At 45.9% G+C, this 23,196-nt stretch overlaps 1 protein-coding gene across 4 annotated transcripts in view; it reads left to right on the top strand.

Moving 5' to 3' along the window:
• The window catches only part of CREB5 (cAMP responsive element binding protein 5), an 881,413-nt gene that overhangs the window by 364,380 nt on the left and 493,837 nt on the right, over positions 1-23,196 (top strand). For all 4 annotated transcript variants that reach the window (XM_029589189.1, XM_029589190.1, XM_029589192.1 and 1 more), the window contains one exon: positions 4,600-4,772. In XM_029589189.1, coding sequence (XP_029445049.1) covers positions 4,600-4,772 — 173 coding nt within the window. The remainder of the gene's footprint in view (positions 1-4,599; positions 4,773-23,196) is intronic.

A 23,196-nucleotide genomic window follows, 5' to 3' on the forward strand; every position in this document is an offset into this window, starting at 1 on the left:
TGTTCTAAAAAAAAAAATGGCGCCGATGCCCCTTTGCCCTTACCATGTGACAGGGTATCCATACCATTGGCCGGCCCCTGTCACATGGTAGGAGCACTGGATGCCCGGCGCCATCTTTAAAGATGGCACCGGCCATCTTTACTCATCAGCCCCTATTATACTATACTCTATAATAGGGGCTGATGAGTAAAGATGGCACCGGCCATCTTTACTCATCAGCCCCTATTATTCTATACTCTATAATAGGGGCTGATGAGTAAAGATGGCCGGCGCCATCTTTAAAGATGGCACTGGCCATCCAGTGCTCCTACCATGTGACAGGGGCCGGCCAATGGCACGGATACCCTGTCACATGGTAAGGGCAAAGGGGCATCGGCGCCATTTTTTTTTTTAGAACAGCTGATGCCTGGGAACAGAAAATCTCTCCCCGAGGACCCCCTGGATCTCTCCTCTCCCCGAGGCCCCCCTGGACCACCAGGTAATTTTAAAAGGTTTGGGGGGGTCGGGGGGGGGGTCGATTTAAAGGGTCGGGTGGGTTGTTTTTTTTAGCTGCGCGGGCCTCCCTAAAAAAAAAGGGTCGGGAGGGTGGGGGGTCGATTTAAAGGGTCAGGTGTTTTGTTTTTTTTATTGGGCCATCGGCGCCATTTTAATTAGTGGCAGCCAAAATGGTGCCGATGGCCCGAGAGCGGGAGATCGCGCTGGGACCCCCCCACACACACACACACACTGGACCACCAGATAACTTAACATTTTGGGGTGGTTCAGGAGGGTGGGGGAGGGTAAGGAATTGGTTTTAAAGGGTCGGGGTGGGTTTAGGGGTTGTTTTGGTGTGCCGGTTTTCCCACCCTCCCCCAAATAATTCCCGTGCCCTATTTAACAATACAATACAAATGCCCCTGACGATAAATCGGGGGCATTTGTATTGTATCGTGCACTCTAACGACTTAGAACGATTTTAAAATTATCTGACGATAATTTTAATCGTTCAAAAACGATTCACATCCCTACTTGCTATGTTATTATTGTTACCCTGGAGGAAAGGTGGGAAAAGGGAGACATGATAGAGACATTTAAATACCTCCAAGGAATGAATGCACAGGAGATGGGCCTCTTTCAACAGAAATAAGGGGTCATTGGATGAGGGCGAAAAGGGGTGGAATCCAGCGTAACCTAAGGAAATATGTCTTTTTAGACAGGATTGTGGACACGTGGAACAGTCTCCCTGTACAGGTGATGAAGACGAGGGCAGTGCAAGAATTCAAGAAAGCTTGAGACAAGCATAGAGGGTCTCTGAGGAGGAGGAGGAGGAGGAAGGGACAGTAAAGCCGAATGGGAAATGTGGCTAAGCAGACTGGATAAGCTGTATGGTCTTTATCTGCCATCATGCTCTATGTTTCTATGTGTCTGCTGTACCATATTGAGCTCAGGGGGATCGTTACTGGAAATCTTTATTATTTTTATGTATTTATTTATTTAGATTCCCATTATCTACTTATTGAAAAATTCCAAAAACATCCAAGACACACGATTTAAAAGGAAAATTATCACCACATATTCCAATTACGTTTTAGAGAAAAAAAGAAAATTAATAGAGGTAAAATATAAACTATGATGTGAATATCCAGTCAACATACAGGGGGGAGATACTAAGAGGAAGGGTCCCGGGAACGATCTCCTCCTCTCGGGCCGATGGCTGCCACTAATCAAAATGGCGCCAATGGCCCTTTGCCCTTACCATGTGACAGGGGCTATCTGTGCCATTGGCCGGCCCCTGTCACATGGTAGGAGCAATGGATTGCCCACACCATTTTTTAAGATGGCGCTGGCTGCCCATTGCTTCTACCATGTGACAGAGGCTGGCCAATGGCACCGATAGTCCCTGTCACATGGAAAGGGCAAAAGGCCACCGGCACCATTTTGTTTACTGGCAGCCGACAGCCTGAGAGCAGGAGATCGCTCCCAGGACCCCCGCTGGGCCACCAGGGACTTTAAGCAAATTTTGGGGGGGTCAGGAGGGTGGGGGATTGTAATTAATTAAATCTGAAGGGTTGGGGTGGGGTGGGGGGGTTCGGTTCAGGACAGCCGAAAAAAAATTGTCCTGAACCACGGGAAACGAAATTTCCCGCAGTGGGCCAATAACGAAGGCCGAACCGAAAGGTATGGCCAAATCACATCTCTAGCAATAAATGGCCTTGTCCCTTACTAGTGATGGAGGTGTGTTTTCAAAGACATATCACAGGACAGAAGAACATAAGAACATAAAATATGCCATACTGGGTCAGACCAAGGGTCCATCAAGCCCAGTATCCTGTTTCCAACAGTGGCTGGCCAATCCAAGTCACAAATACCTAGCAAGTACCCAAACATTAAATACATCTCAAGCTATTGCTTGTTAATTAATAGCTGTTTATGGATTTTTCCTCTAGAAACTTATCCAAACCTTTTTTAAACTCAGTTACATTAACTACTGTAACCATACCCTCTGGCAATGAAATCCAGGGCTTAACTATGCGCTGAGTGAAAAAGAATTTTCTTCGATTTGTTTTAAAGGAGGTGTAGTGCAGTGGCCTTCATTGTAAGCCCCAGGAGCCAGTGGTGGTTACCATTGACCCTAAGTGTGGCTCCCTGATTCTACCCCAATAAACACTCTCCCATAACCTTCTCCGAAGGCTTGCTGATGGCAACAGCTGTTCTATTTTCTGCTTGCACCACACAACTCTCAGCATGTTTGATTTGCTCCATGCCCAAACGACTGCACTATTCTCATGAGATTGAGAACAGTGTGGGGAGTTCGAGTACCATGCAGCTCAAACTCACCGAGAGTCATAGAGTGCTGGAATAAAAACAGAACAGCGGATCTAGAGGCAGCACTAGCAGCAAGTTTCCACAGCAGTTGATGAAAGATTAAGGGGAGAACTGGCTTGGAGAAGAGGAGAGTGGGGGGACAGGATGAAGCAGGTTGACTGTTAAGAGAGGTAGGTAGTGGTTGAGACTGGCTGGGGTGTGGCTGGGTTTGAGGAGGGTAATTTGAGAGGAGGGAGAATATGAGGGAGTAGACATTTTAGTTACACGAGTCATTCTGAGTGCACCTGAGCAGCAGGGTCAACCGCACTGTGGGAGAAGGACCCTCCCATGTCATTGGATGGGGAGCTCCCTTACTCAGTGTGCTGGTCACTCTGTCCAGCGATAGCCTTGGCTCACATACAAAAATTATTTTGCTAAAATGGCTCCCGCTTGAAAAATAGTAAAGATCACTGATGTAGTAAATTTATTAACACTCTCCATTTGGGACGCATCTATTATTGAGGAGCTTCAATAGAGTGAAGGAACCCAGAGGTTTTCTGCCCCATCATGTGATAGGGCAGAAGTGTTCCTGAGACTGGCTGGTGCCATTTTGAACATGGTGCAGCTGGACCCAGATGTCTAGGCAGGCCTCAGACATCGCTAGGTACCAAGGATATTAAAGAATTGAACTGGAGTCTCTGAGGGATTTGGGGGGGAGGGGGCGGGGAGAGGAGGTCCAGAGGTGGAAGTTAACAGTTTTGAATCCAAGGGAGTGGGGTTTGGGACCAGGGGCCTGTGCTGGGGCCAGAATATTTTACTCTTTTTAAAATGTGTAACATTTTGTGTGACTTAGGAGGTGGTGGGGGTATAAGGCTGGGAGAGGGGCCCAGAAGAGCCCCAGGAGTTTTTTCATTCTAGACATAGGGATTTTAGAGGGCTACTCAGCTCCTTTAAAAGATGGTGGCCCCAGGATGTGAGGCCGCCATCGTGCAGGTTACCTAGGCTGTGATATGTTACCCAGAAGGAAAAACACTTAGGGGGCAGATTTTAAAATGTACACGCGTGGCCTACATTTCTGCGCGCTACCCGGCACGCACAAATGTACACCTGATTTTATAACATGCGTGCACAGCCGCGCGCATGTTATAAAATCAGGGGTCAGTGCGCACAAGGGGTTGCACGCTAGTGCATCTTGCGCGCGCCGAGCCCTCGGGGAGACCAGCTGGCTTTCCTCATTCCCCCCCCCCCCCCACCTTCCCCTCCCTTCCTCTACCTGTCCCGCCCCCCAGCCTGAAAAAAAACAAACCCGTAACTTGTGTGCGCTGGCCAACTGCCGGCGCGCGATCCCCTGTGCCCAGCGGCCTTGCAGATGCCTCTGTCCACGGTCATGCCCCGCCTCCCCGGACCACCCCGCCCATTTTTTCAAGTGTCAGGACATACACGCGTCCTGGGGCTTTATGCGCGCCGCCGGGCCTTTTGAAATTAGGCCCGCCACGCGTAGGGCTTTTAAAATCTGCCCCTTAGATTGTAAGAGCTCTGGAGACAGAAAAATATCTACTTGAGCTACCAATGAAAAGGTGTGAGCTAAATTTAACAAATATATAAATGAACACAGTGATCAGTCCTGCAGCAGCCATTTCCCACTTTTGTTACATCATAAAAATATAGTTACTTTTTTTGGCTATAGCAAGATCCGGCAATTTAATAGTTGACAAAGAATATTTAAGTGTGCTGCCATTGCCAGTGGGTGCCTTCCTTCTAGGTGTAATGTTCATGAGTAATAAATCCTTCTACTTTGTTGTCCCCTCTTCGTAGAATATCTCCGTTCATAATGCAGTTGGAGGAGCAATGGCAGGAAATGGATCTCACCAGCTCAGTAATGCCAGAATGCCAAACCACGACACCAGCGTTGTGATTCAACAAGCCATGCCATCACCGCAGTCCAGCTCGGTCATCACGCAAGCACCTTCCACAAACCGACAGATCGGGTAAGGGAGCTCAGCTCCTGGCTTTCCGGCCCATGTGTGGCGCTGTTGGTTTGGAAGGATTTACTGCAGGACTAGCTCTTTCTGTTCAGTGCTGACTTACGTGGTACCCCCTGTGTCCTGTTCACAGTCAGTGTAACTTTCGAGCAGAAATGCGTCTTTGGTCTGGAAGTGCTGGGCGACGTTAGTGCACAGCAAGCAGAATCTTTTCTTGCTGCTGTTTCTTTAGACTTTAATAGTGGCTAGTTGCCTTCCTGCATTACAGCAAATTCTTTTTCATTTCAGTTGTATCGGAGTTGTAAATGGAAAGGAGAAGTGTTGGTTTTCATGTGTTCCAGAGGCTGCATTTATTTTAGAAGATAACCACGTGGTTGCATCAACTTGAAATACTTAAGGAATGGGTTTTCTTGACATCACATGGACCTTTGAAATGTTGGTTTAGGAAGCTCTGGATTACTTTCTTAGGGACCCCACAGCCAGTCAGATTTTCAGGATATCCACAATGAATATGCATGAGATAAATGTACATACATTGGAGACCCACCATATGCAAATTTCTCATGCGCAAGCATTTTGTTCTGATACTTACTTTGTATTTGATACATTGTTATGTTTTATTATTCTGAGTGATGATGATCTGTCCTGTATTTTGTAAACTGCTTTGTGCATTCTGATGAAAAAGTGATTTAAATTAAATTAAATTAAATTATGGATATCCTGAAAATCCAACAGCTGTGGGATTGGCTTGGGACAGGTTTGGGAAGCATTGATCTTGCTGTAGTTTTGTTCAAGTGTTGGCATTATTACGTTTATTACAATGATAATTAAGTTAAAAAAAAAAGATTGAACAAAAGTTGTTTTTTTTTGTAAGAGGGAGAGTGCTTGCATGCTCATCAAACAAATTGTTACCATTTTAACCTTCCAGACATGTTAGTATGTCGCAGCAGAAGTGACAAAGGGGCTATATTGGTACCTTATCGACTAAGAGATGAGCTTTCAAGAACAGGAGTTTTCAAAAAGTGCTCCAAATTGCTAGTCTCTGCTTCTCAGAAAACAACTTTTCAAAAGGATTCATAGGTTCATTTGATTGTTGGTCTTGTATGCAAGGGTCATAATTACTTGTGCAAGCTGGCTTTCAAGCTGGAAAAATCCAGGGGCTGATTTCCCCCTAAGGCGTCGCTATGTATAGTAACTGGCACTGAGTACCTACAATAATGCTGAGTGGTGCTGTGTATGAGAGATGATTACCTCCCTCCACACATGTCCCAGGTTTCAGCTATCACCTTGGGAGTACCTTGCTATCAGAAAATTAGAAGATGGAAGTATCTGACATGCAAAAATGGTTCTATTTTCGTGTAATATCTGGATTTTATTATTTAGACTTCCACAACCAAGAGAATACTTCCAAATTGGTGTGGGGTCTGCATCAGAAGTCATATGACAAGAGACTTCAGGACAATAGAGACAGGGATATGAAAGTTTAAAAAATCATGAGTAAAGTGGACAGGATATAAAGGGTGGTTATTTACCCTTTCAAATAATACAAAAACAAGGGGACACTTCATGAAAGTAACAACCTCGATCTGATCCAGCACGGCATTACTTTATGTTCTTTTGCTCTAAATGTATATACCCCAGAGGCGAGGAGAGGCAGGGGAATATGATAGAGGCCTTTAAATCTATGAAAGGTATTAATAATGCAGAAGATGCAAACCTTTTTCAGTGGAATGGAAGTTCTAGAACTAGGGGTCACAATATGAAGCTCCAAGAGGGGTAGACTCAAGAACAAAATCAGGAAATATTTTCTTTCATGGAAAAAGTGGTGGTGGATGTCTGAAATGCCCTTGCAGAGGAGGTGGTACAACAAAAACCAGTAGTGAAATTCCAAAAAAGCATGGGATAAACTTAAGAGGATGGAAATGAATCACTGGGGAGGGGAGGGGGCAACCTGCCCAGAGCGACAGATACAACCCCCAAAACAGCATTGCTATGATTCCATCATATCTGTAAGAAAGCACTGGAGTTACCTGCACAGACAGAAGTTACAACCCTAAAAGACGGTGGTGGTACTTTGAAAGATTGAGTGAGGGACTCTGGGGAAAGGGGAGTGAATGGGAATTTGACCACGTGTCCACCCAAAGTAGACAAAAATTAATGCTGAGCAGACTGGATGGACCATATTGAACTGTATCTGCTTTCATTTACTATGTCGCTGTGCAAAATGAGGCATATGGAGTTTTCAGCTTCTAAAAATTAGTTTAATTAACACCTTGTTCACGTCATTAGGACTCTTCAAATATGTATGCTTTTCTAGGTTCATTCACAAAACAGTAAAAAGTACTTTGGGTTCCCTGAGGTCAATATTCAGTGCCACTTACCCAGATACATTTGGACTTATCTGGCAAAGTGGTACAGTTTGTATATTTGACCACGTTCAGTGGCCACTGCTTAGCTAGATAACTACTTATATGGCTAAACACTTAACTGGCTAAGTGGTGGGTGGGATAGGGACCTTTGGTTGTTACGTACCCAAATTCTGGGATGAGATACCTCTATCCCTTCACTTGAACCATCCTACTTCAGTTTCCAGAAGAAAGTAAAGGCATGGCTGTTCATCCAGGCCTTTCTCCAATCTATTTCCTAGCAGTAGAAATACCCACTATGCCTGAGACTGACTCGATGGTTCTGCACATGACACTTGAGCTAATGTGTCTCTTAAGTACTAATTTCCTACTAGCCATCCTTATTTAATTACAATTCGCTTCGAGACCAATTTTGGAAAAAGGCAGAATATCAAAATGTGGAAAAAAAATATCCAGCTAACTTAGCCAGATAAGAGTTGATATTCCTACCTATCCATCTAAGGGGAAGATTTACAAAGTCATGATATTTTATCATAAGAGGGGCCAAATAACATGGGAGAGAGTCATCCCTACGATATTGAGCCCCTCTCCAACAAAATATTGTGACTGATTCATGATTTTTTTTTACCATGGGACAAATACACAACACCCACCCCATCCCCCAAAAAAGAGATGATGGTTTGGGGGGCAGCTGACACTCCACCCCAATCCCCTACCTGTAAGCAGGCTCATTGGTGTACAGAGGGAGCCTGGAGTGCCCCGCCCCCCAACTCTGTGCCCAGTTGATGCTATTTTCCAAAATGGCTTCAACCTGACTTTGCCCCTATCATGTGCTAGGCATCAGCTTTGCCCCTATCATGTGATAGGCGTCAACCTGACTGTGCCCCTATCAAGTGATAGGAGCACAGTCAGGTTGACGCCATTTTGGAAAATGGCATTGATCACGCCCCCACTATACACTAACAAGCCTTCTTAAAGTTAGGGAGATAGGGGGGTTCAAGGTGCCTCCCTAGATCACCAGGATCTTTTTTTAAGGTTGGTGGTGGGGGTAGGATTTGTGGGGGAGCCATTAGACCCAGGGATTTTCTCAGATTTGAACCCAGGAGGGGGTGGGGTTGCTGCTGGGGGGGAGAAGTTTGAAAGGGAGATATTTGTTTCCTTGCATTGAGGGCAATTATAATGATAAAAGGGAAGGGCTAGGGAAGAGGGCAGGCTGTCGCCGTGCGCTTTGAAAACTTATATTTTTTTGTTGGGGACCACATCACCGCGGAAGGTAGTGAGAGAGCAGGCAGGCAGTGGTCTTTTTCTCAGTCTTGGGTGGGTTGGTTTTCAGCCGCTTGGCCCTTTAAATTTTCAAGCGGGGAAAATAGCTACACTTCCCTCAAATGTGATAAAATAACAGGGCAGATTTTTTTTCTAAATCAGCCGCTTTATTTTATTATCATAGTATTAGGTAGGCATGAGCTTCTTTGCATGGATTTGCAAAATTCATGCATGCAAATGCCATGCAAAGCAGCTCATTGTAATAGGAGAGGGTTTCAGGCTCAATCATCGCACAATATTGCAAATATTGCGCGACATACAGCATTTATCGCACATTAAATGCTGTTAATGCATGTTGTAGCCATATTGTGGCTTGGTAAGTCTAGTCCTAAGTTAGCCGGACAAGTCAGTCCTGCTGCTGAGGAAGTCTAAAGTTACCCAGGTACACTTATCTGGCTGCACCATTACAACCAGCTGATTGTGAATATGGAGAGAGAGCGAGGCAATTTGTCAGTGCCCCTAATCAGATACCCAAATTATCAATTTGGGTATTTGCAGCTACTTTCAAAACGAGGCCCATTACTCATAATTATAACCCCCTGCCACCCCGCCGCCCCTCCGGTACAATTTAAGCTGCAGAGCACATGTGATTCCAGGACTTAATTCCGACTCCATCCTGCAAAACCCTGGCATGGATCCTCTGACAGTGGGAGTGGATATTGCCTTCACGGGCCAAGGCAGTTAGATGGTACATAACTGAGGAGGCACTCGACACATGGTACTGGTGTACCAAAATAATAAGCCTTTGCTAAACAGTTTACATTGGAAAGTTGCAAGTTAACAATCTTTCAGACTGACATCCGCAAAGCAGGTACTAAGATTTTACAAGGAAGTTGCTAATCGTTGCCGCCGGTGCACCCTCCTGGGATCCCCTCACTCCTTTTCCTGGGGCTTTCAGGCTCACTTGGACAGATGCTGGGCTCCTTGATTCCCACGGATCCCTTTTCGGTGCCTGATTCTCCAATGCATGAATCTTTCTCCTGCACACCTTTCTCCTTCTCTCCTCTGGACTCCTATTGGACTCCCGGATCAGGGCACCAGATGGCCAGCTTTCTCTTTTTCTCCTCACTCTCTCCACACTGCTGGTTATCTCTGGACAGGTGCCTGGTACTCACTTCTGGCTCTTCCTGCAAAAGTTCTTTGTTCACACACAGAACTCGGATCAAAGTCTTCTTTTCCCTGTAGAAACACAAACTCAGGGTGAGAGGTATCCTCCGTCAGAGCAGGAGTATTCTCCACCCCACTGCTTGATTCCTCAGGAACAGATGCTTCGAGTAAAATATCAGACGCACTACCGAAGGGACTTTTCTGTGGCCCTCTGTATTCACTAAAGGACTCTGAAGACAATGAGGTACTAAGACAGGCTGTCCCCTATCCCTCAAACTTAGAATACCTTAGGAAATGGGTCTATATCCACTCACTACGCTGATAAACCTAAATATGTCCTCTGCTGGAAGGAGCATAGACTGTAGTGAAGGGACCAAAAGCCCCTTTACATAATTCAAATCATTTTTTTTCCCTGAAAACTTGAAATAGTTTAAAATCCAGCTTTGCTGATCTTTGTTTTGTAACTATAGTTTCCAGCACCATGTCACTTGGAATTTCTGGCAGTGACATATCACAGCTGTTTATAATAATAATGTAATATAACAGAGATGCAGAATATTTGTTTAAAACCTGTTTATTGTACAACCACTTTTAAAATGCAAGCTATTGCAGGGGGGCGGGGAGACTAGGAGACTGAGCAACTGAATGGCTGCTGACATTTAACGTGGAAAAGTGGAAAGTGATGCACGTAGGGAAAAATAATCCCAAACATTGGTACACAATGCTGGGCTCTGTATTGGGAGTTATCGCCCAGGAAAAAGCCTCGGAGTCCTTGTGGACAATACATTAAAATCCTTGGCTTAGTGTTTGTCAGCAAATAGAATGCAAATAGAATGTTAGGAATGATCCAAAAAGGAACGGAGAATAACATGAAAAATATCATATTACCTCTGCATCGAGCTATGGTGTGACTGCACCTTGAGTATTGAGAGCAGTTCTGGTCGACCCATCTCAAGAAAAGAAATAGCAGAAATAGAAGAAGTGCAGAGAAGGGCAACAAAAATGATAAAGGGGATAGAATATCTCTCCTGTGATGAGAGGCTACGCAGGCTAGAATTCTTCATCTTGGAAAAGCCTCAACTGAGAGGGAATATGATTGAAATCTATAAAATCATAAGTGGGGTGGAAGGGGTAGAAAAGGACCGTTATTTACTCTTTCAAAAATTACTAAAACAAGAGGACACGCCATGACATTAACCACAGGCAGATTTAAAACAAATAGTAGAAAGTAATAGGGATGTGCATTCATTTGCCACGAAATAGGAAATATAGATGATATTTCCTATTTCGTCATAGTTTGGGGGGGCGCCAAAATGATAGGAAAACCCACGAAATTCGTGTGGTTTTCTTAACATTTTTTGGGGGGGAGAAAGGGCACATTAAAAAAAAACCACACCCCAACCCTTCAAATTTAATTAATTGCAACCCCCCACCCTCCCGACCCCCCAAGACTTGCCCGACCACTCCCCAAGACTTACTGAAAGTCCCTGGTGGTCCATTGGGGTCCCAGGAGCAATCTCCCCTTCTCGGGCCGTCAGCTGCCACTAATCAAAATGGCGCCGATGGCCCTTTGCCCTTACCATGTGACAGGGGCTATCGGTGCCATTGGTCAGCCCCTGTCACATGGTAGGAGCAATGGATGGCCTGCACCATTTTTTAAGATGGTGCCAGCCGTACATTGCTCCTACCATGTGACAGAGGCCAGCCAATGGCACCGATAGCCCCTGTCACATGGTAAGGGCAAAGGGCCACTGGCGCCATTTTGTTTACTGGCAGCTGACGGCCCGAGAGGGGGAGATCGCTCCCGGGATCCCCGCTGGACCACCAGGGTCTTTCGGCAAGTTTTGGGGGAGTCGGGAAGGTGGGGGGTTGTAATGAATTAAATCTGAAGGGTTGGGGTGTTTTGGGTTTTTTTCAGTTCAGGACAGCCGAAAAAAAAATCGGCCCGAACCATGGGAAACTAGCATAGTGGGATTTAAAAGAGGCTTGGATAAATTCATGGAGGAAAGGTCCATAGCAAATTATTTGTCAGGTAGACTAAAGAAAGCTATTACTAGCCCTGGGAGTGAGTAACAAGAATTAGGATCTACTTTATTGGATCTGCTGGGTACTTGCGATCTGGATTGGCCTCTGTCAGAGACAGGAACCTCGGTCTGACCCAGCATGGCATTTTTTATGTTCTTATTTTTAGTTCAGTACTGAACTGCCCCACTTGGGGTTAGAATGCCACAATGTCCTGAAAATTTGGAATAGAGGATCTCAGGAAAATGGAATTTTCCTCTAAATCTCATGACTGGGTTTGGGTCCCACTACTCTTCAGTGTCTCTAGCTCTGCATTTCTCATTCTTGTACTTGCATTTGGATGACAGCTAGCTTAATACAACTTGGCTCCTAGGATCGATACTCAATTCTTTTTTTTTTTTTTTTTTTAATTTTAGCATCTATGTGACGCAACAAACCAGGTCCTTCTAGTCTACAGCTCTGAAAATGGAAGATGGTAGCTATGGAGATGGTTTTCCATGATCTAGTCTGATGCCTTACTTCTCCAGTTCCCTTCTGTATCTGCCTGGAAACATTTATGTTTGTTCATCTTGAAATTAGTGGAAGGGTAGAAGAGAGCGCGAAAGTTCTCTCAGCATTGTCTCCTGCATTATTTTGTAGTGCCAGAAATCACTGTGTAGGATCTACTGTGCTCAGCTTTGTGAAAGGCGCATCAACGCACATTAAGGGTGTGCATCGATAAAACTTTTCTTTTTCCATCCTTTTTCGTTTTATTTTGTTTCGCTAGGCTTTCCTTTTTTTTTAACGTTTTTCATTTAGTGTGCACTATCTTTTATTTAGTACGCACTATTTGAATTAGTGAGCACTATTAGAATTGTAATAGTGTGCACTAAATCAACACAGTGCACATTAAATGAAAAATTTTAAAAATACATTTCATGAATTTTTTTTATTATCAGTTTCAGTTCTATCATTGACATTGCTTATGTTGTTAAAAACAAAAGCACATCCTTAGCACATATACAGCCATTGCTAGTTCTATCATATATTATAAGCTCTAATGCACCACTCTTCTTCCTAGACTTTTCCTCCGATCTTTACCACCATCTCTCTCTTCCCTCTCCTACTTCCCCTCTGTTACTGCTCTTACCCCTGCCCACCCAAGGTCTGGTTATGCTTCTTCTCCTGCATCGTCTATTTAGGACCCCCACTTTCCCTCCATATGACCCTTTGTCTAGATGCCTCCACTACCCATCTATGCTCTTGTATTCTTCTTGTTTCCCTTCCTTCTGCCTCCTTCCTTCCCTTCCCTTTCTCCCTCCTTTGTTCCTCTCTTTCTTTCTTTTCCTCCCTTCCTTGTGCCTCTCTTTTATTCTCCTCCCCTTCTTGTGCCAGTTGAAGCCTTTTTCAGATCTAGACCCCCTCCTCCTCCTCTTCCTCCAGTACTGTGTGGGGATCAGGCACGCTGTTGCCTCCTCCTCCGAATGATATGCCGGGCCTGGCCTCCTGCTGCTGTCTCCTTCAGACCAACACATGCTCAAGTCACCTGCTACTTGTTTTCTTTGACCCTATTTGGGACTGGGCCACTTTCACGTTCACCTTCTCCTTCACCTGGCCCCCATCTCCTGCTCCGACATGGAGCAGAAACTGATCTATACTCTTCCTGCCCTGCTGCTCGCGGAGTAGACTGATGCCACCTGAACCTGATTTTGTTTGCTGTCAGACCCATGTTTTGATTGGTTCAAAACATGGGTCTTGATTCACAGCCCTGTGCATCTGTGATACAAGCAGATTAAGTGTTTTTTGTTGAAGCAAGTGTCCGTAACAGAAGTAGGACTTGAATTCAGGTCTTCTGGTTCTCATCCCATCACTCTAAGCACTAGGCCGCTCCCTTTCAAAGCATGGTAAAAGGTGTTTGTGAGATGGGGCTGCAGCTTGGTTGTCTTTGCTCACTGCCTCTGAATGGTGTCTGGGATGTGAGCACCAATGTGTTGCATCTTGCGTTCGTCCCTTTTCCCAGGGTGGCAGCTTTTCCCTCTGACATGTCCTAGGATAACATAATTACTATATTTTGGACTTTATCCGAATGTCAGACTTGAGTGTATCTTTGTTGTTTGTCTTTGCCTACGGAATATATTCCATGTACATGCCCTGCTATTTCCATTTATCATCATCACCCCCGCCTAAATGATTGGCAGTATTCAGACAGAAGGAGTGTGAGTTATTAATGGCTTCAGCGTTCATGGCACTTGGAACGTCTATTACTTTTTCACTTTCCCAAAATCAAAACAATTTGCCAGCAAGCGCTTTATTTAAATTTAAATTTTCCAGCAGACTCCAGAGAACATTTCTTTTAGCACACTCTTAATATTGCAGCTCGCTCGTTACACTTCATATAGCATCATGCTCTAGTTATATTCAGATTTCTATCACAGCCTCAACCGTGGAAGTGTCAAAATATGGCCAAGCCACCTGCAAATGTTTCAGATGGCGACCATCCAGCAGCAACAGCCAGCAGCAGTGAAAGTCTCCTTTCAGGCTCTAGGCCGAGCTGGGCTCCAGCAAGGAGCCGGGATCCACCTGTGCCCACGCAGAGTCTGTCTTGCTGGGAAGAGTGGGTGTGCCCACAGCTGGGAACCTGGACGAGACGCTGTCTCTCCACACACCGCCCTTCCTCTCCTCCGCCTCCACCTCTCAGGGCTGGTTACAAAGCGATAATTGACACAGCCGAAGGATGGAAAATATGACAGGATAAGGATTCCTAGTGAAAGCTTAATGAGGGCAGCACATAGACCTTTTTTTTTTTTTTTTCAGAAGCAGCAGATCCTCTGCTGACTAGAGTCAGTGCAGCATATGGACAAGACAAGTAGCAGTAAGAACACATTGCTGGCAGCACTAACCCACCCCCCTTTCGACCCAGTTAAAATGAGGCCCAGCAAATGAACTGTGTTCACTGGATTGAGGTAGTACAAACATCCCAGGTAGTACTTATGCTTTGAGGTGGTCTGCATGTAGGAAAGACTAATTGAGTATCTATCCTCTAGCTATCTGTTTCAGAGCAAAGACTAGAAACAAGAATGGCTATGATGAACTTCCTTGGGTGGATGCAGTGCATTGATAATTTGAACCCCCCTTTCAAATAAAACAGACCAGGAACCAACAAATGAGTTGTTTTTTTTCTGTTGGCTACAGAAGGATTTAACTGCCGCAACAAATACCGTGATTGAATAACTGCAGAGGTCAAGAGTTTGTCAAGGGGATTTTGTTTCAAGAAGAGGGATCACTGTAGTAAATATAATTTGGATTACATGTGGTATAAGAGTAAATAAGCATGTATTAAAGCAGTGGTTTACATTAATCATAGTTTTTTTCTGCTTTTCAACATGGAGGTGGTAACAATGCAGGAAACAGTTTATGTACACCAAGCCTGCAAGCTGATAGGTCACTTCCCTGAGAAATAAAAGGCCTCATGAACTGCAGTCCAGGGGTAAATGAGATCTCGCCCCAGCCTCAAAGCCCGGCAGGCTTAGTTTAGTTTAGTTTTTTTCTTTCTCTGGGTCACGTTAAATCACCTTGGATGTTATAGTAGCCAGAGAAAGAGAGAGAAGGAGGCAGAAATGCTAGAACCTGGGGCAGCTTGACTCATCTCCAGGAAGGGCAATAATTGTCAGGAAATGCTTTGCTTTTCAAAGGTGATTGCTGGCACAGAGTGTGGAGAATCACAGGTCCAACAGCCTGTGACCAGTTAGTTGGTTCTAATGAGTGAGTGATACTGGTTGGACTTATTAGGAACACAGTTATAGCCACTGAAGTGCAGTGAGAGCAGGGACCCAACTAAATTATTGTGGGCTGCTTTGGGGAAAAAAAACCAAGATTTCTATAGAGCACAGAGAAAAGAGGCGAATTCAGACATGACGAGAGACATGAGGGAAGCATATACCAAGGGAGGTCCTGCTTTCAGGTGGCCTCAGTCTCCTGGAGGAGCACTAGAGCCCACCTGCTGCAATTTTAGCCAGGAGTGAAGAAGTCCTGGATGATCTAGAAGCAGCGCTCCTCAGGGTATCAGGAAGGCTTCACTAAATCAGGTACGGACAGTCTCATTGACCCCCATGAAAGGGGAAAATGTAAGGTCTAGTGATCATCGGGCCAGTATTAGATTGAGACCAATCCAGCAACAATTTACCTGGGTAAATTAACTTGGTTGCTAACTGCCCTCCTCTGTCCGGCTAAAAGCGTGTATGGGGCTCCAATAGCGCCCCCATTTTATAGCTGAGTTAAAAAAAGGTGTTCCCTGGGTCAGGGGAGGAAAACAGCCTGCGTACATTCCATGCACCATTGTACCCATGTGGCTGCCCACACACTGGCGAAAGGAGCAAAGCATGCTATGAGCAGGTGTAATTTACGCTGCCTAATCTGCAAAGAGAAGGTACCTGAGTAGTTTTTCTTTCAAAATTATCCATCAAATAGCATGCACACGGGCTATTGAAAACGAACCCCTTCTTCACTAGGATTGGTGACTGCAAGAGGGCTGACATCAACATGGTGAGTGATAATGTCAAGCGTGGTTGATTTTGCTGCCAAGTCGCCAATCTGGAACTTTTTGCTGCTGGCCTAGAATCATTTTCGATCTTTGCTTCTTTTCCCCATTACAGCTGGAGTGGGTCAATTTAGGAGCCTAACTGCAAAAGGTAGGAGCCTAAACCCTTTAGAAATCAATCTCAAAAACATTAGCATTCAGGAACTACAAAAAATAAAAATAAAAAATAGGCAAAATTATCAGAAAAAAACACAAAAGGAGCCAGGGAGGGCAGTTTGAAAAGCAAAGGCCTAAACACAGGAGAAATCTTCCCAATTGATCAAAAGAAGGAGAAATCTATAAAGGAGAGATGAGCAGCCAAAGGGGGAATAGTTAAGATGCAAGGAGAAAGTAGCGTTAGCAAGGAGAAGAACCAGCAGAAGGCAAAACAACTTAAACAATTTCTTTTGCTTTGTATTTACATAAGAAGGGGAAGGAAACATACCCAAGGCAGGAAGAGGCACATAAATGATTGTGATATAAACTTAAATATATTTACAATGGAGACACACTCAAAGTACTTCATACACAAATGAAAATAGTTAAGGCAGTTGGCCCCTAGTGGGAGACACCCCAGATACTAAATGAGCTCCAGAAAGTGCTGGCCTCATCATTCCCAGCTCTGCTCAGCTTGTCCTTGGAGACAGAAAAGGTTCCAAGAAACTGAACGAGGAACGAGAAGGAAGCAGGTAACCACAGACCTATCAATCTAACCTCAGAATTGGACAATCATGAAAACACTACCAAATAAAAAGATATGCAGTGTCATGGATGTGAGCCTTTGGGCTGTGGCGTGGTTGACGCAGTCTAGCAGGCAAACCTACTAGGGCCCACTTTGATAGCTGGTGGTGGACTCACTCTTGCTAGGACTGGAGATGGGGCTTCCCCTATACCAGCCCTGTTTCCCCGTAGCTTGAGCTTTGGGTTCCAGGTGCTGGCAGGGCTTAGGCAAAAGTCCTGCAAGTAGCAGTCAGACAGGGTCACATTATGGGCAGAGGTCAGGGCTGTCAGCAGGCAACAGTATCTGGGCCCAAGCAGAGGTCAGGACAGGTAGTGAGCAGTCAGTATCTGGGTCCAGGCCAAGGTCAGGGCAGGAGGCGAGTGATCAGTATCCGGGTCCAGGCTAAAGTTGGCGCAAGCGGTGAGATGGTAGGTCAAGGTCCAAGCTGGGGTGAGGGCAGGCTGCAGTCCAGAAGAGTAGTCAGTATCCGTAGCAGGGGTCAGAACCAGGAGTCAAGCAGAGATGATCAGACATGACAAAACAAGGCACTGGGGACCAAGACACAGGCAGGGTGGACAGAGAGGCAGGGCAAGGCAGAGACAACTAGGCAAGGCCAGAACACAACAACGAGGCAAGGCAAGAACAAGACAAGGCAAGGCAGGACAACAGGACAAAGAGGCAAAGGCAAAGATAGATTGATAGCAACACATACTGCAAGGCAGGAGGACCTGTTGTTGAAGCGCTGGGCTGAAGCGCAGCTGGGGTTTAAATTCCCAGCCACGCTGATGTCATCAAGGGAGCACTGGCAGGATTTTCCTACTGCACGGCCTAGGAAGGCAGGACAAGTGTGCGCGTGTGCCTCTAGGAGAAATTGCGGCGCGACAGGCCCGGCATAAGATGGCAGCGTCCCAGCTACAAAGAGATCCTGGCGGTGTCCTGTAGCCTCCACAGTGCTCAGGATAGGAGCGGCTGGTTACAGGGCCTTCCTGTAGCTGGCCACAACATTACATGCAGTATATTGAAACAAGTAAATTACAAGACTCTAGACAAAATGGTTTCACAATAGGAAAATCCTGTTGGACATACTCTATCTGATTGGGCTATTTAATGTATTGGGGAGGTTGCAGTAGATGTTGTCTATATGTATTTCATTAAGGCTTCTGAGGATGTTCTGCAAAGAAGAATGAAATGCAAACTAGCCAGTATGGGCTTGTGACAGAAAACTGTTAACCAGAAGAAGACTTGTTTGAGCATTCAAATTTGCACTGGTGGTCAACAGAGTCCATTCTGGTGAAGGGAAAGTGACCAGTGAGGTACTTCAGAGCTTGGTGCTAGGGCCAGTTCCTTGTAATATTTTTATTAGTGACATTACAGTGTGATTTGAAGGAAGAATATGTGTGTTTGCAGATGGTACGGTGATCTGTCACAGAGTTAGACACGCTGGGAGAGATGGAAAAAATGAAGGGGAACATGAAAAAATTGGAAGAATGTTCAAAGGTTTGGAATCTGTGTTTCAATGTAAAGAAGCATAAAATCATGCATCTTTGATGGAAAAGCCCATTAGCCACTTAGCAAGTAGGAGGGCATGAACTGGCAACTTTTACATAGGAAAGAGACTCACCAGTAGTCATCTTAGATGGCATGAAGATTTCCAGTCAGCATAATAAAGCAAGAGGGGAAACTAGAGGTATGCCCAGATAACTAAACAGAGGTATCACCAGCAGAAAAAAGGTGACAATATTGCCTCTCTGTACTTTACTAATGAGATCCCACCTTGAAGGCTGTGATTAGCTTATACCTTTGTAAGAACATTGAAAAGATGGCGGCCGTTCAGAGAAAGACTAACAAAATGGCACAGGGCCTACATAACAAACACTGCACTGGGAGGCTTATGACATTTATAGTGTACTCACTGGAAGATAGAAGGGAAAGGAGGAGTAGAGTAATAAGGAAATGGATACAAGTGACACGGCTACAATAGATGGCGATCTCTTTTATTTTGGAGTACCTGATTTGGAGGCTAACGGTTGTATTTTCAAATCCTCAAAAAAAGGCTTTGATGCTGTGGAATGCACAGCAACTCTTGTACTGCCACAGGGGAACATAATAGAAATATTCATTTATTTAGATAAAGGTCATGAAAGAGCAATATTCCACAGAAAACATAAATTCAAGGACGAGGGATCATGATATGAAGTTGGAAGGGGGGAGTTTCAGAGGAAATAATTCCTTGCTGAGTGGGTGGTAGATGCCTAGAATATCTTGCCAACAATGGTGGTGGAAAACTGTACTTTGACAGAATTTAAGCATGCTTGGGACAGAAACAGAGACCATTGGTAAGATCAGGATTGAGAAGACTGGTAATTGGGTGGGAGAAAATGGGTTTTGGTTTAAGTATGGAATCTTCTAAGCTCATCTACCCAGAATGATAGAAAAGCAAGGAGGGGAAACAGCAAAGCTGTTTTAGATTAAGAGTGATATCTTGAACGTCGTCAAGCTTGTATAGCTGGCATTTGGCATATACCGTATCTTGGTTAGAGCAGTGTAGGCAGAAACAAATGGACAGACTGTGTAGGTCAATTGACCCTTGTCTGCCAGCATCTACTGTGAGGTCAATATTCAAAGCGTTTGTCCAGCTAACTTTTTGAGTTAGCCAAATAAAACCCAAGATTTTAATATTTACCCCTGCTTCCCAGCAAAATTTTATCTGTGCAACTCATTATCCCACAGAATTTAACCAGTTAAAAAGAGGCATTCTTATAAGTGTTTCCAGGGTTTCGTGTTGTCTGGCTAGCTAGAACTGATATTCAGTGCTAGATGGACAAAATTATACAGATAACTCTGGTAGGCAAATAGTGGGCCTAAAGTTACTCAGAAACCAAAAGGAAAAAATGTACATACCTGGGAACTTTTGATTTCCATTAATCCTGATATTATCTTAGATTAGTGGGAGGAAGAAAGCTGCACACAAAACTTTGTCCTTGCTCTCTCATCTACACATTAACTCACATTCATTCTCTCTGACACACACGCTTGCTCGCACTCTCTCACATTCTCACACATACATTTTTCTACCCTTCTAACAAACAAGTTGCTGCAGCCTCCACCTCTCATTCCCTCACTCCCTTCCTTCTCACTCAATCCCCTTCCCTGTCTTTCTCTCCCCTCACACCAACTTCCCTATCCCTTTCTTTCCCTCCCCTCCTCCCTTCTCCTCCCCTTTTCTTCCCTCACACTTCCTCCCTTCCCCTCTCTCTCACCACCTCCCTTCCTCTCCTCATTCATAACTTCTCCCTTCCCTTCCTCCTCCTCCCTCTTCCCTCCTCACTCACACCCTCCCCCTTCCATTGTCACTCACAACTCTACTCCCTTCTCCTCCTGCTCACTTCCTCCTTCCCCCTCCCCCCCATCCCTGTGGGATGTCATCAAGAATCACTGCAGGTTGACTTTGGAGGCAGGATGAGATGGCTGCTGCAAGAGTATTTTGGGGGGGGGGGAGAGCACTTTTGCTGCTCCAAAATTCTGCTGCCTGAGGCCACCACTTCATCCCCGCTTGACCACCAGGGACTTTTGGCAAGTCTTGTGGGGGTCCGGAAGGTCCCCCAAGACTTGCCAAAAGTGCCTGGTGGTCCAGCGGGGGTCCGGGAGTGACCTCCTGCACTCGGGCCGTCGGCTGCCAGTATTCAAAATGGCGCCGATAGCCTTTGCTCTCACTATGTCTCAGGGGCTGACCAATGGCACAGGAAGCCCCTGTGACATAGAAAGGTCAAAGGCTATCGGCGCCATTGAATACCGGCAGCCGAGGGTGTGAGTGCAGGAGATGGCTCCCGGACACCCCGCTGGACCACCAGGGAGTTTTGGTAAGTCTTGGGGGGGTTAGGAGGGTGGGGGGTTGTAGTTAATTACATTTTAGCTGGGAAACGAATAAGAATGAACGCATGAACGTATCGGGGGCCCCCCTTGCCGAATGCAACGTATCTGCCCCCCAACGAATACGAATACCGAATGCAACGTATGCAGTCCCTCTGCACATCCCTACCGCAGAGCACCTCAAAAACTCCCCTTATCTATTCAGCTAAAAAAGTATCAGTGATATTCAAAACTCGCCACTTAGCCACCTAAATGGCTTTGAATATTGGCTTCTTTACATTTTTTAAATTTCATCAGGTTTGCACAAAATCGTTCTTATGAATTGCCCTAATAAACATACCTGGGAACGTCTGAGTTTTGCGCACCCTGAGATTTGTGTGGACAGATACTAGAACATTACTTCACTACATCTCTCATTGGAAAACAGAGCAAGCTAGACTGCTATGGAAACTACACGTGACCCAAGAGAAAGCCACACACTTGCAGAATCCCTCAGTTGGGTAACAGATGTAAGATATGGAACTTCACCTAATAGACAATAAGTAACCACAAACTAGAAAACAGGCAGACCCAATCACCAAATTCCTAGTCTCCAAATTTTCCAACCAATCTTAAAGCTCTGCCACTCAATCCCCCCAGTCCCTTCTTGCACCCTCCCCCACCCAATCCAAAATCTCCAGTGCCCCCTCCCACACCCTCTCCTCCATTCAAAATCCCAGGGCCTGCTCCTCTCCCTTTTGGAGTTTCCACTCAGTTCCCCAATCGTCCCCATGCCAACCAACCTAATCCCAGAGTCCCCTGCACTCTCTCTTTCCAACCATTTTTTCTCTCCCCCCCCCCCCCCCCCCCCACAAATCCCAGAGTTTCTGCTCTGCCACTCAGTCACAGCTCAGACCCTGTTCACCCCATCCCAATCCCTAAATCCCTCACTCCCTTCCCCAGGCCTCTCCATCTCCCCTTGTCCCCTCTCCACCTGAGGCCACTCTCTTGTCTCTTTCCCTCCCTCCCTCTCTCTTATGCAGTGAGTGTGTGCGCTATATTGTCACATGTCGGTGAACTGACAATTTCACACCACTACTCACAATTACTGCTGTAGAGGAGTGAACCAGTCCTGGGAATCCACCTGCCTTGTCCAGTCTTTCAGGCCCCAGCCGCTGATAGGTGGGACCTGGCAACTGTTGCTCTCCGCCTCCTCCTCCTACACTGCCCTGAGTGGCCAGCCCCGCTACCACGGCTGTGCCTGCTCTGGGCCCTCCCTCGGTGAAACTTGTCCATGCTCTCATCCACTGCAAATGCTGGGTCAGTTAAGTGCCCCGTGGGAACACTGAATTGTTGAGTCAGCAGGAAATGGAGCTAACGTGTGCTGAGGCGCGGAGCGCAGGCAAAACCCGCCGAGGAAGCAAACAACACCCAACACTGCGCTTGCGTCCTTCATCCTCTCAGTGGGTCAGTGCGGCACCCGGAGATTTCAGCTTCCTGCCCGGAGACCCGGAAATTTGTTTAAATATCCGGAGTCTCCGGGCTAAATCCGGAGCGTTCCCAGGTATGAAAATGTAAAAGAGACCAGCGGTGCCAGATACCTCCCCCCCCCCCCTCAATCCCCAAGGAGAAAAATCTAGCAGGCTGAGCTGTGCCAATCTTGCCACTTCCTCTAAATAAAAAGTAGTGGGGTGCCAAATTCCCACGCTTCATCTCTCCCCTGAACCCCCCAAAAGTGCCTTGGAAGTCCAGCGAGAGAAGGAGAGGCTTTTATCACCTCCCGCTGGGCTGAATACTGAGTGCCAGTACAGCTAACTGGAACCGGCACTTAGCATTCATTTGTTCACGCCACTCCAGGGTAAACAGACAAGTCTCAGTTTTGAATGAGGGTTGGTCCTTTCCCTGCCAGTGAGCTCTAAATGGGAATTCATCCCTCCCCTGACAGGCACAGAGTCGAGCCCCATTTCAGAACTAACTGACAGGGAAGGGTCTAATGCCCAATCAGAACTGAGCTCTAAATGAGGGTTGGTCTGTTCACTCCAGAGTCACATGAACAAATAAATACTAAGTGCCAGCATCTCTCAGCTGTACCGGCACTTAGTTGTCAGCCCAGTGGGAAGAGGTAAGAGCCTCTCCTTCTCCTGCTGGGCTTCTAGGGCAATTTTGGTGGTTTGGGGGGGTGTGGGTGGAAATTGGCACCCATTATTTTTAGTTAAGGAATATAGGGAGATCCATGTGGCTCGGTCCGCTGCATTGTTTTTCTCTTTGGAGTGGGGGCGGTGAGTGGCAAAGTTACCGAATAACTTCATCCAGGTAACTTGAGCCGAGTATTCGGCCACACTTTTACAAGGTTATGTGCCACTGACTAGGTAAAGTTGCCCGGATAAATTTTTCCGAGTACCTATCCCACTCAACAGGCTTTTGAATATGGACCGCAATATTTAATGTGTAACCACAAGCGCTTGCCCGCTGGAACGATAAAAAGCA

Source organism: Rhinatrema bivittatum, chromosome 2, assembly GCF_901001135.1.
Source record: "Rhinatrema bivittatum chromosome 2, aRhiBiv1.1, whole genome shotgun sequence".
NCBI classification, from domain to species: Eukaryota; Metazoa; Chordata; class Amphibia; order Gymnophiona; family Rhinatrematidae; genus Rhinatrema; species Rhinatrema bivittatum.